The following is a 12,500-nucleotide window of genomic DNA, read 5'->3' as shown; positions in this document are numbered from 1 at the left end:
ATGCTTCTGTCTAGACACTTCAATATATTTTTCCATTCCCCCCCTCTTTCTCTCTCTCTTTCTCTCTCTCTGTCCGCTGATGCCCTCACACGCTCTACTGTAAACACGCTTACCCCAAAGTGCATCGTAGCTTCCGTCTTAAGCAACCTCCATTTTTCTCCCTGGTCCCTGTAGCGAATAGCGAGGGAAGGCTACTATTTCTGGCTTAATTAAAATTCAGGGTGCATCCTCTCCTTCCTGCACTCCTTCACCTACTGATGAGGCGAGGGGTGGGGAGAGAGGGACGAGCGAGGGACAAGAGAGAGAGAGAGAGAGAGGAGTTGGACAGGGAGAGGCACCTACCAGCATCTCAGTGAAACCTTGACTTTCAGAGCGAGCCACTAAGGTCTGGAACACACGGAGAATACATAAACGAACCACACGAAGGAAGAACCCGCCATGAATAGGACGACCCCCCACCAACACATCGGTATACTTCAGCAATAGGAACCTCGCATTTATATCCTTCTGTCTCTTAAGTGAAGCGTGACGCGTGTATCAATCGATAACTGGTCGGTACAGAAATACGAATACGCAGAAGAGATATACTGGAGTCTCTCGCCATGTAACTAGTCCTCAAGGTGGGGTAAACATTATCAATAGGATGGTCTTGCCTGGTTTGCTGGGGAGGGCTAATGACGCGTGGCTGTGGCGGGCACTAGCTGGAGGCAAACAAGAGGAGGAGGAGGAGGAATAGGAGGAGGAGGAGGAGGAGGAGGAGGAGGAGGAAAGGAAGAGGAGGAGGAGGTAAAGGAATAGGTGGAGGAGTAGGAGGAGGAGGAGGAGGAGGAGGAGGAGGAGGAAAAATAGGAAGAGGAGAAGAAGGAAGAGGAGAAGGAGGAAAAGAAGAGGACGAGGAGGAGGAGGAGGAAAAGAAAGAGGAGGAGGAAAAAGAAGAAGAGGAAGAGGAAGAGGAGGAGGAGGAGGAGGAGGAGGAGGAGGAGGAGGAGGAGGAGGAGGAGAAGGAGGAGAAGGAGGAGGAGGAGGAAGAGAAGAACGAGAAGGATGCAGAGGAGGAGCTTAGAAGCCTTGATCGGACCGGAATGTGGCTTCAGATACGATTGAGAGAGAGAGAGAGAGAGAGAGAGAGAGAGAGAGAGAGAGAGAGAGAGAGAGAGAGAGAGAGAGAGAGAGAGAGAGAGAGAGAGAATTTTTACAGCCAGGTCTATAGTCTGTGGTTTCAGTGATAAGTACCTGCGTCAGCGGTTTTCTGTATTAACCCTGATTTTCCTGAGCCTTGCAATGCCTCCCTCAACCTTCCGTCCCACTGCATGGGTGTGAGAGGGGAAACCATTAGCAGGGAGGAGGAGGAAGAGGAAGAAGAGGAGGAAAGAGAGCAGGAGGAGGAAGGAAAAATAGAAAAAAACTGGAAGAGAAAGACGACAGGAACAATATTGAAAAGAGGAGGACGAGGAAAAGCAGCAGAATAGGATAAAAAGAGGATAAAAAGGAGAGAAGAAGGATCAAGAGGAAGAGGAGGAGGAAGAGTAGGCAGCGCAGGGAATAACCAGTCGTAGGGGGGCGGAGACTCCTTGGAGGTTGAGTCGTGAATACTAATGAGAGATCTTCGCGTTACCATAAAACTAACTCATTCTGGATGGAGCATCTTCATTGCTGTCGCTATGAAGGAGAGGAGGAGATGAGGAGCAGGAAGAAGAGTAGGAGGAGGAGAAGGAGGATGGAGAGGGAAACGAGAGGCGGATGAGAAGGCAAGAGGAGACAGATGAAGAGGCAAAAGAGATGCAAATGAAGAAGCTGAGAATAATGCAGATGCAGCAGAGAAGAAGAGAAGACGAGGACTAAATGTGGGATAGGTAAACAAAGTGTGGCAAACAAGAAATCTAATGCGGACAGATGAAGGCGTGATGGAAAACTGTATGAAGCGGGGAAGAGGATTAAAAAAAGGATAACCGATAGAAAAATAGAAGAGAAAGAAGTGCCGAAGGATGAAAAGAGGGAGGAAAGATTGAATAAGGACGAAGTGAACTAAATGATGAGGTGATAAAATAAGAAAAAAAAAAGTGGATAATGCTGCTGAAAGGAAGCGGAAGATCTAAAACAAGAAAAAAATAGGAAATGATGAAAGAAGGTAGGGAGAAAATAAAGGAGATAATGAGACGATACACGAAAAATATGAAGCAAAATGTTAAGAAAGATAAGAAAATATGAATAACTCACTAGTTTTTTCTTCAAATACTTAAAAATTTTGGACATTTTTGTGCTAAACTCGTAAATATTTATGTAACGGTAAAACACAAAAAATAACCTTCCTGTGTCTCCACGTGCAAGGAAGGTCAAGGAAGGATGACGAAAAAAAAAAAATGAGAAAGCTTAAGAATAAAACTACCGAATCTTTTGTCTAATCCTCACGTGTACAAACCAAACCATTCCAGTGGCGAGTATTAATTCCAGACACCAGTTCCCATTTCTTTTCTCTCTCTCGCCGCTGGTATAATTAGTAACGCGATTAATTATGAAAGCGACTCAAAAAATAAAAGACTAAGAACAAATCCAATGCAGTAAGTACTTAATCTGGGGTCATTTATTTCCTTTTATCCCCGAGCACACTTTTCAAACTTATAATCATCGCCAAATCCAAACGCACTGCATGGAAAAGGATATTATAATGGAACCAGATACGTATTTCCACCTCCACCAACTACCACCACCAGCATCACCACCACCACCACCACCGCCACCACCACCACCAATAACACCAGTACTCGGAGCCGAAATGTGAAGTTAATATGCAAGAGCTGATGCACAACTACATCAGCAATAATCATAAAATATACTGCTGTGTACTGTGCTGCCAAATACTACTTCAACTCCTAAAACAACAACAACATCAACAACCACAACAACAATAATAACAACTCTTCTCCCTCTTCCTCCTCTTACTATTGTTACTACTACTACTACTACTACTACTACTACTACTACTACTACTACTACTACTACTATTACTACTACTACTACTACTACTACTACTACTACTACTACTACTACCACTACTATTAATACTAATTCCAAGACAACAAATAATAACATTCTTCTCCCTATTTTTCAGATGTGGATGTGGAGTTTCATGGGTGCGGACGGGCGTGGATGGGCGGGCGTGGGCGTCAGCAGGCTGGAGGTGGAAGCTGGAGCCTCATTCTGCCGCTGCTCCTGCTCCTGCTGCCCCCTTATGCTCCCCTAGCGGCCTCCCAGTACACAGGTGAGTCTTGATGCTGATGCTCTCTCTCTCCTCTCTCTCTCTCTCTCTCTCTCTCTCTCTCTCTCTCTCTCTCTCTCTCTCTCTCTCTCTCTCTGTCCGTACGTGTTTAATTGAGTTTCTTCCATCCGTTCTCGAGTGTCGTCCTTTAATCAAATTCCTTCCTCCCTCCTTTCTTTCATACCTCTACCTACACTTTATTTCCGTCTTTAATCTCACTCGTGTTCATTTTGTCTAGTCCCTGCATCTTTTCCATTCCTCCCACCTTCCTTCCTTTTGCCCTCACTCCTCACCCCTCACTCCTTGCAACGCCTCGCTCTCATCAAAACCATCTTTCAATTATTTTACCTGGCACTACTCCTCCCCCCTCCCCAGCGGTTGTTCCCTTACTTAAACACACGCATCCACACACACACACACCTCTGCGTCCCTAAGTGGCTGCGAAGGTAAGGGTGGTCATACAGGCGAATACCCAGTTCTTCTCCCATGCAGGTTTTTTCAGTCACCATTACCGTTTTCCCGTGAAGGTTCCGGCAAAAATATAAATTGTTTTTTTCTTTTTCATTTTTTTTTTCGTGGGATGGTGGCGTGGAGGTAGGTGTTAAGTACGCGCCGGCACGCACGCATGCACGCACGTGTGGGTGTAAACTTGTAAAGAGAGAGAGAGAGAGAGAGAGAGATTCATCCATCTCTTTCTCTCTTTCTCTCTCTCTCTCTCTCTCTCTCTCTCTGACAGATAGACTAATTGACTCATATAATACAATAAATAGATACTGATAGAAATGGATCCAAGGTTAGACAGATAGATATATATATAGATGAGAAATAAGTTAATATTCTCATCTCCCTCCTCCAATTGTCCCTACCTTTCTCTCTCTCTCTCTCTCTCTCTCTCTCTCTCTCTCTCTCTCTCTCTCTCTCTCTCTCTCTCTCTCTCTCTCTCTCTCTCTCTCTCTCTCTCTCTCTCTCTCTCTCTCTCTCTCTCTCTCTCTCTCTCTCTCTCTCTCTCTCTCTCTCTCTCTCTCTCTCTCTCTCTCTCTGTCTCACTGCCATTATCTGGTCGCCGCAATTAAACTGAATCTCCCAAGAGGAACATTTTTCGGCCTGGAGTTTTTGCAGGGCCATGATATCGCGGCGTTGACAAAAGGCGCCTTCTCTGTCTTCCGAGCCTCGCCTTAGTTCCTGGCTCTCTTTATGGCTTCCTTCCTTCGTTTTTCTTATGTTTCTTTCCACGGCCTCAAACTCTTTGGCACGGCTCCACGTTCTTTTATTTTTCTATTCTTATTTTTTCCCTTTGGTATTTTTTGTTTCTCTGATTATAAAGTGTTGGTGCTTTTTCTTCCTTTGCCGTGGCGTGACAAGAGATGTTTTACCTTGTCCTTCTTGTTTTGTGTGTGCTGTAGTGTGTGTGTGTGTGTGTGTGTGTGTGTGTGTGTGTGTGTGTGTGTGTGTGTGTGTGTGTGTGTGTGTGTGTGTGTGTGTGTGTGTGTGTGTGTGTGTGTGTGTGTGTGTGAGCGTGTAGTCTGTAGTCTCAGTTGGTTCTCTCTCTCTCTCTCTCTCTCTCTCTCTCTCTCTCTCTCTCTCTCTCTCTCTCTCTCTCTCTCTCTCTCTCTCTCTCTCTCTCTCTCTCTCTCTCTCTCTCTCTCTCTCTCTCTCTCTCTCTCTCTCTCTCTCTCCATTGACTTCACTATTTCTCCCTACCTAACAAATAACTAGGGCATATCACACTTAAATAAATGAAAAATCAACTTACGTAACAACAAAAAACACTATGCTTATTCTTTTATATCCTATTATGTACATATTCATTCAGTTTGTACTATCTCTGTTTAACCTCCATTGACTTGCCTATCTCTCTACATCACAAACAACTAAAGCATTTCCTACGGCTTACCCACCCATAAAACCAATGAATACTTTCTTTATAGTCAACATAGAGAAACTTCCACTTATCCTTTCACCTTGCTCTATTGCCGTTCGATATCTACGTGCTTTTTTTCCCATCCCACCCTAGAGGCCAAGGAGATGAGCCCCTCAGTCCTATAGCTGCTCACCACATGCTAAAAGGAACACCACGGCCTTTCCAAGTAGAGGTCCTCAGGGTGACATAACACTTGTCGAGAAATGTCACCCTTGGGAATGCCTTTTTTTTTTTTTATCCTGTCAACGTTTTTTATCCTTTTTCTCTCTACCAATGTGTGTGTGTGTGTGTGTGTGTGTGTGTGTGTGTGTGTGTGTGTGTGTGTGAGAGATAGAGTTTTCCTATTTCATTTCTTCTTTTTTTTAAGAATAGTATATATTTTTTTTTTCTATCTCTTCACTTTGTCATCCTTTATCTTCAAACTTCTTTCATTTTCAACTTTTTGACGTCGTGTGTTGATTCTTTCCCTTTTCTTTTTTATTTTTTATCTGTCGATCTGCATTTTTCATTTTTGGGTCTGTGAAGCTTTTTCATTTATATGCCATTTCCTCATTCAAAGTCTATGTCTGTCCATCTATCAACCTCCCTGAACTAACTAACTCTCTCTCTCTCTCTCTCTCTCTCTCTCTCTCTCTCTCTCTCTCTCTCTCTCTCTCTCTCTCTCTCTCTCTCTCTCTCTCTCTCTCTCTCTCTCTCTCTCTCTCTCTCTCTCTCTCTCTCTCTCTCTCTCTCTCTCTCTCTCTCTCTCTCTCTCTCTCTCTCTCTCTCTCTCTCTCTCTCTCTGGTAAACGAAGAGGTGAGTTAACTTAATCATGCCTAGTCACTAACCACATCCAGTCACCAAACACATTCCCAAAGAGACACATTAGTGCACCACAAACTCCCTTCAGCTTCCCCCTTAATGCCAGTCAGGTTACATGCAAGCTGGTGGAGGCTTCATTAAGAGCATGCATAGACAGTAATAAAGGCCATTACCACCACCACTACGGCAACAACAACTACTACTATTGCCACCACAAACACGAAGAGGATGAGGAGGAGGAGGAGGAGGAGGGAGTAAGAAGAGAAAGGTGGAAAGAATAAAAAGGATTTAGACAAGGAAAAGATGTGGAAAGGTGTGGTGGTGTGGAAAAGTTTCAATTTCATGTTCTTTTTTTTTATGAAATGTTTATTGCTGCCAAAGAGGATTGTAAAAATGTGCTTTCAGTTCTTCTCTTTGAGGTGTTTTTTTTTTTCTCTCTCGCCATCTTGTATTATTCAGTTGCGCGTTACGTTTAAAGAGGAAAAAAGTAAAAGGGGTAGGAATAAATGGTCGGAGAGATGGATGAAGGAAGAAGCAATGAGAGACAGAGCCCCGGTGAAGGGAAAGGATAGGGTGGACTTGGAAAATCTCAGAGACCGATCGTAAAAATAAAATAAAATCCTGCCCCATAAGTCTTGCCTTCCTCCGCCTCTTCTCGTCCCTTTCGTCGACATCATCATTGGCATCCTTCTCCTCATCCTCCTCCTCTTCCTCTTCCTTCTTCTCCTACTGCTATTCCATCTCCTCGCCCTTTTCTAAATCCAAGTTCTCGTCCCCTTTTTTTTTTTTTTTCTTGTTTTCCTCCTTGCTTCCTTCATCCGGTTCTTGTTCGCGCTTGTTTCCTTATTTTTTTGTGATGTTTCAAGTTGCATATATTTCCTTTGTTCTTGGTTCTTCTTTTTCTTACTTCCTTTTATTCGTGTATTTTTTATTTACCCTTTCTTCTTCTTCACATTATTTAAACATACTTTATCTTGAAGCTTGTCTACGATTCAGATTCCTCAACCTTCCTTATCATTTAAATTATTTTTATTCTTTTCTCTTTTCTTTATCATTCCCCTTACCCTTCTCTTCTTTTACTCTCCTTCTACGTACAAAACTACACTTGAAATTCGTGCACATTTTATCAACCTAAACCTTTCATTTTCTGTATCTTCATCTTCTTTCTTTTCTTATTAACTTTTCCCTCATGTATTTTTTTCTCTTCACCCATCTCTTTTACTCTCCTTCAACGTAACCCTACTTCACACTCGTGCAAAATTAAAATACCACAACACCTCTTCATCTTAACCACCACTACCAGGTCCTCTTCCGTGCACAAGCGATACAGCCATTACCAAAATCTCAAATCAGCGACCATAAGTCATCAACACTCTAGCGACCCTTTGACCACCGGAATCCATAAAAGATGAGGCTCCAGACTTAAATTGACCACTCGAGATGAACAGTCAAGGCAGAGAGGGAGAAAGAAAAGAGAGCAGAGGAAAGAAAGGAAGGAGAGACGGTTGAAAAAAAATTGGGATATATTAAAAGGTGAGGAGCGAAAGTAGGGAGCAAAGAAACGAAGGTGAATGACTAAAAGGTTACTTATGAATGAAGGGAAGAGATGAAAGGACGAGAAGGGAAGTGGAAGGAGGGAAATAATGGAGACAAAGAGCGAGGTGAAGTGAATGAAATGGAAGTAATGGCGAAGGGAGAATGGATGGGAATTTTAGACGAAAAGAAGTGAGAGGGAAAAGAAGAGAATAAGGAGCAAGAAGAGCACGACGACGACGATGAGGAGGAGGAGGAGGAGGAGGAGGAGGAGGAGGAGGAGGGGAAGACGAAGAAGAAAGAGTAATAAATGACAGAAAAGAAACGAACAAAAGGAGAGAGAGAGAGAGAGAGAGAGAGAGAGAGAGAGAGAGAGAGAGAGAGAGAGAGAATAAAATAAGCAAAGGACAGGTTTCATACACAGTTTGGTGGATGAGAAAAAACGTGGAAGAAAAAAAAATTAAGTAATACATTCGCCAAAGAAAAAAATAAGAAAAAAGGAACCAGAGCAGAGAAGAAAGATGAAATTTTTGAGGGAATGGCTTACAATTTTTTTCTCTTCTCTTTTTTATTAGAGGGAAAAGTCTTGCCGAAGTGAGAGGGAAAGAAAGAACCTCGGTAAGAGAGAAGTGAACCGAAGGATGAAGGACGTGAAAGAGGTGATTGGTGCAGATGAAGGAAAAAGAGTAAGAGGGGAGAAGGGAATAGAAGGAGAGCGCTACGACAGAGGGAGAGAACAAGAGAAAGTAAGAGAACAAAGGTGGTGCGGAGAGAAGAACATGAAGGCGTTAAAGAGATGGCTTGTAATGGAGGAGAAAACACAGAGTAGTTGGGCCGAGAAACGAAATGGAGAGAAAGAAAAGAAAAAAAAACTCGAAACAAGTGAAGGAAGGAAAAAAGTGACAAGAAGAAGCAAAAGACGAAACAGAAGAAGAAGAAGAAGAAGAAGAAGAAGAAGAAAAAAAAAAAATAAAAAAGAAGCAGAAACAGAAGAAAAGGAAGAAGACCGTCCACCATTAACATAACCACCACCACCACCACAAGTACCACCACCATCATCACTATTACTACGACCGAGATAATCATAACAATAATAAAATTGAAAGAACAAATAAAAGAAAAAAGAGTTAATACATATAACATCTGAGCGAAAAGAACACTACCAAGAAATTAAAACAATACGTGAGTGAGTGAGTGAGAGTGAGTGAGTGAGTGAGTGAGTGAGTGAGTGAGTGAGTGAGTGAGTGAGTGTGTGTGAGTGAGTGAGGCGAGGAGAGGCAAGGCGAGACGAGGCGAGGAAGAGGAAGGGAGGAAGAGAAGAGAGAGAGAGAGAGAGAGAGAGAGAGAGAGAGAGAGAGAGAGAGAGAGAGAGAGAGAGAGAGCAGGCAGGCAATTGTGTGGAAGAAGCAACAACGGACGAGGCCTTCGGGACGCCGCCGAGGGAGAACAATGAGCGAGGTATTCAGGTGGAAGATGGAGGCGTCGGCGTCTCGTAAAGTTGGACGCCTTCACCTGCCTGGCGCGCCTCGACACAACTCAGGCGGCGCGATGGAGCCTCCCCTCACCAGGCCCAGTTTAACGAGGCATAGCTCACACCGACACAGCGTTAACAAAAATACTTTCTCCATTCCCAGACATATCGGGTTGCAGGAAATAGCCTCGTGGTCCTTTAGTGCACTGTGATGTGGGAACTGTAGTGGTCTGTGCTTACGTTGCCTTGTGGAGAAGAGGATCTGCAATTCAGCGTCATTTTTGGTGATCTTGAGCACGCGGAATGAGGTTTGAGGTGCGTTGTAAGAGGATTTGTGTCTTCAGTGTGCGATGAGTTTTGTTTTACGTGTTGTGTGGTCGATTTTATACCACAGAGAGATTTGGAACTGCTTATTCTTACCACACCTTTGTTTCCTAGTGTGTTTTGAAGAGATACTGTAAGACTGTCTCGTCCAAAACATTTATATCATTACGCTCATGTTTCTTTATAATGATATCAAATACAGACGAATAATTGAACATGACTATTGAATACACTGAAGGGAAAAAGGAAATAAAGGAAAGAATGCCGTATCTATCGTATTAGCCCTTCCCCCTTCTTATCTGTTGTTTTGTCCCTTTTTTAAGCAACACATACACGAGAGCCAACTTTAATTACTCCAAAGGAAAGCAATAAAGAAAAACACCAAGAAAGACTCCTTCGAAAACAGACAGAGAGAATAAAAAAACATTAATCTCGTGCAGAGAATTCCTTGGAGAAAAAATATAATGCAAACTGAGATACTTAAAGGAAATGAAGTGCAAGAGAAGTAAAAAGAAATCCCGGTTTTCTTTATCTTCCTATTTTTTTTCTATTCGTTGAGAAGAGAAAACGGAAGAGGGGCGTTCGCTGATTGGATCAACCCCTGAGTGATTCATAGATCATCTCGGATAATTGATTTGACGGGGTGTGTGTGTGTGTGTGTGTGTGTGTGTGTGTGTGTGTGTGTGTGTGTGTTAATCTTCAATCAGTTTTGTTTTTCTTCTGATTTCTTTCTATTATCTCTATCTCTACCCTCTCTCTCTCTCTCTCTCTCTCTCTCTCTCTCTCTCTCTCTCTCTCTCTCTCTCTCTCTCTCTCTCTCTCTCTCTCTCTCATAAGACCTTCATTTCTTTCCCTCCCTCGTCTTTCACTAAAACAAACACGAACCAAAGACTCTTTCAATACCCTTCTGTCTATTCCCTCCCAAATACAATATTCAACACCATAGTAGTATTAGAACTCCATCAGTAAGCCTTCAGAACCTGTCTCCCCTTCTCTCTCCAACACGAGGAGGAACACGTGCCTTGAAAAATGAGAAAAAAATGTCTTATGAATATTTTGTGCGAGTGGTTCCCTTTCTTCTCTTTAATGCGCACCTCAGACGAATGTGTCCTTGAGTACTGTTGGACATGAATTATTAATCTACTCCGGACTTCACGTGGATTTGCCGGTCTTGCTGCTGCAGTTGTTTGCTCAAAGGAGTGTGTTATATTTACCTTGTTTTCACTGTTATTTCAAGATGACTTCGTTTTCTTGAGCTTATCCGGATATTGTTCCATTTCTCTATTCAAAGCTTATTAGTAGTAATGGATTTCTTTCATGGCGGAGGAAAGATATAATGAATATTGTCTTATACCTTATGAATGCAATTAAATCTGAGAGTGTTTTCCTCGTCTTCCTTTCCTTCTTTTTTTTTTCCTTTGATTTTCTTCGTTGCTCTCTTCCTCGTCGAGTGTTTTGATGATTCCTTTGAGGCGCGGTAATGGAGTTCCCTCTCCAGATTGTCATCCTCGCTTTGTTTGTACCAGTGAAGGGAAAAAAATAAGCCGCTAATAAGGTAGTTAGAGGAGAGGCGTAGCTGTTGATGAACTCTCTCTCTCTCTCTCTCTCTCTCTCTCTCTCTCTCTCTCTCTCTCTCTCTCTCTCTCTCTCTCTCTCTCTCTCTCTCCTACCTATGAAATATTGAATGGCGTAAGAGCAGATATAACAACACATGCACATATTCACCGGTTCGCTGTAATATGAACGAAGCAATCAGTCATTTCGTAACGCACAGCCCGCCTGCACGAAACTCTACAGCGATACAGGATATTATACACACCGGCACAGCTTCAGTCCTCACATCACTTGCACGGGTTTATGAAGCACGCTAGGGTTTACTGCGCGTGGTGTGAATCACTATCTTCATTGCAAACTGGCACGGCAGGTTAGTGAGGCAGGGCAGGTGATTTGAAAGTAGGTGAAGCGATGCAGGTGAGATCAGGGGAGTTTCCGCGTCTACCTAACGAGGCGGTATGAATAAGTGTCTTCATTGCGGATAGATGTGGTTTAGTGAGGCTTGGCATACGAGGTGAGGTGAACTGATCTACAGACTGCCTATCTGATGCTGTGGCCTGACGCACTCATTACCTCAGCCCATTGGTGTACTAGTATTACCTATATTACCACCTGTGACCGCCTCAGGTGTGCACATTCCACACCACTGCATCGCGATTATACCTGAGCAACAGCGGTTCATATATGCGTGTTACGAATCAAGATTAGTGGCCGGTGCACGCGAGAATAGAGTGATTAATTCTGATAATGGAGATCCACACGTTGTTGTATTATCATTAATATTATCTTTGCTTTTTTTTCACGGCAAGAGTGGCTGTTACATGTTAGTACTTTTGTGTGTGTGTGTGTGTGTGTGTGTGTGTGTGTGTGTGTGTGTGTGTGTGTGTGTGTGTGTGTGTGTGTGTGTGTGTGTGTGTGTGTGTGTGTGTACTGCTTGGGTATTTAGTGACTGAATTTTTTTTTCTATTCTCTTGGCTTTAACGTGGCCCTTGTTACTCTCTCTCTCTCTCTCTCTCTCTCTCTCTCTCTCTCGCACAAAAAAAATAAATAAAGGAAGAAACTGGGGCTGAGGAAGCAGCCGCCAACTCGTCGTGGCAACAAATTCTAACACAGAGGAGCTGGTTTGGTCCGGCCAGCAAATTAAAGGGGGTGATGGTGTGGGCCACAACCGGCCAACCAGCTGCCAGATGGTGACAGGTGGGTGATCAGGGCGGCAGACAGCAGCCTAACAACCTCCGTAACAGCCAAACAGTCTCGTTATCTGTCAAGGAAGGCTCGTTCATATACAACTTATGTCCCACTCGCCTTCAAAGATGTTCAGACTAGAGGTGTTTATGCCCATTGGTCTGCCTGTGTGTGTGTGTGTGTGTGTGTGTGTGTGTGTGTGTGTGTGTGTGTGCACGAGCGCGAACAAGCTTGAGTTGGCCCGGCCAGCAGAAATACATATATGCATACCTGTGCTATTAAAAGGCCAATACCAACAACACAATCACACCACACACACACACACACACACACACACACACACACACACACACACACACACACACACACACACACACACACACACACACACAAGAGATACACAGCATGAAGCCATTCTGACCATGAAAATTAATAACAGCAGATTGCACGCCGA

The 12,500-nt window shown here is 43.5% G+C and overlaps 1 protein-coding gene across 2 annotated transcripts in view; it reads left to right on the top strand.

Annotated features, from left to right (window-relative positions):
• LOC123499764 (zwei Ig domain protein zig-8-like) overlaps window positions 1-12,500 on the top strand; it is a 186,968-nt gene that overhangs the window by 125,232 nt on the left and 49,236 nt on the right. For both annotated transcript variants that reach the window (XM_045248219.1, XM_045248218.1), the window contains exon 2: window positions 3,110-3,259. In XM_045248219.1, the coding sequence (XP_045104154.1) occupies window positions 3,148-3,259 (112 nt within the window). In that variant the 5' untranslated portion in view covers window positions 3,110-3,147. The remainder of the gene's footprint in view (window positions 1-3,109; window positions 3,260-12,500) is intronic.

The sequence above is a fragment of the Portunus trituberculatus genome, chromosome 50, assembly GCF_017591435.1.
Source record: "Portunus trituberculatus isolate SZX2019 chromosome 50, ASM1759143v1, whole genome shotgun sequence".
Taxonomy (NCBI): Eukaryota; Metazoa; Arthropoda; class Malacostraca; order Decapoda; family Portunidae; genus Portunus; species Portunus trituberculatus.
The sequence above is the reverse complement of the archived record's forward strand: the minus strand, read 5'-3'. Positions and strand labels throughout refer to the sequence as shown.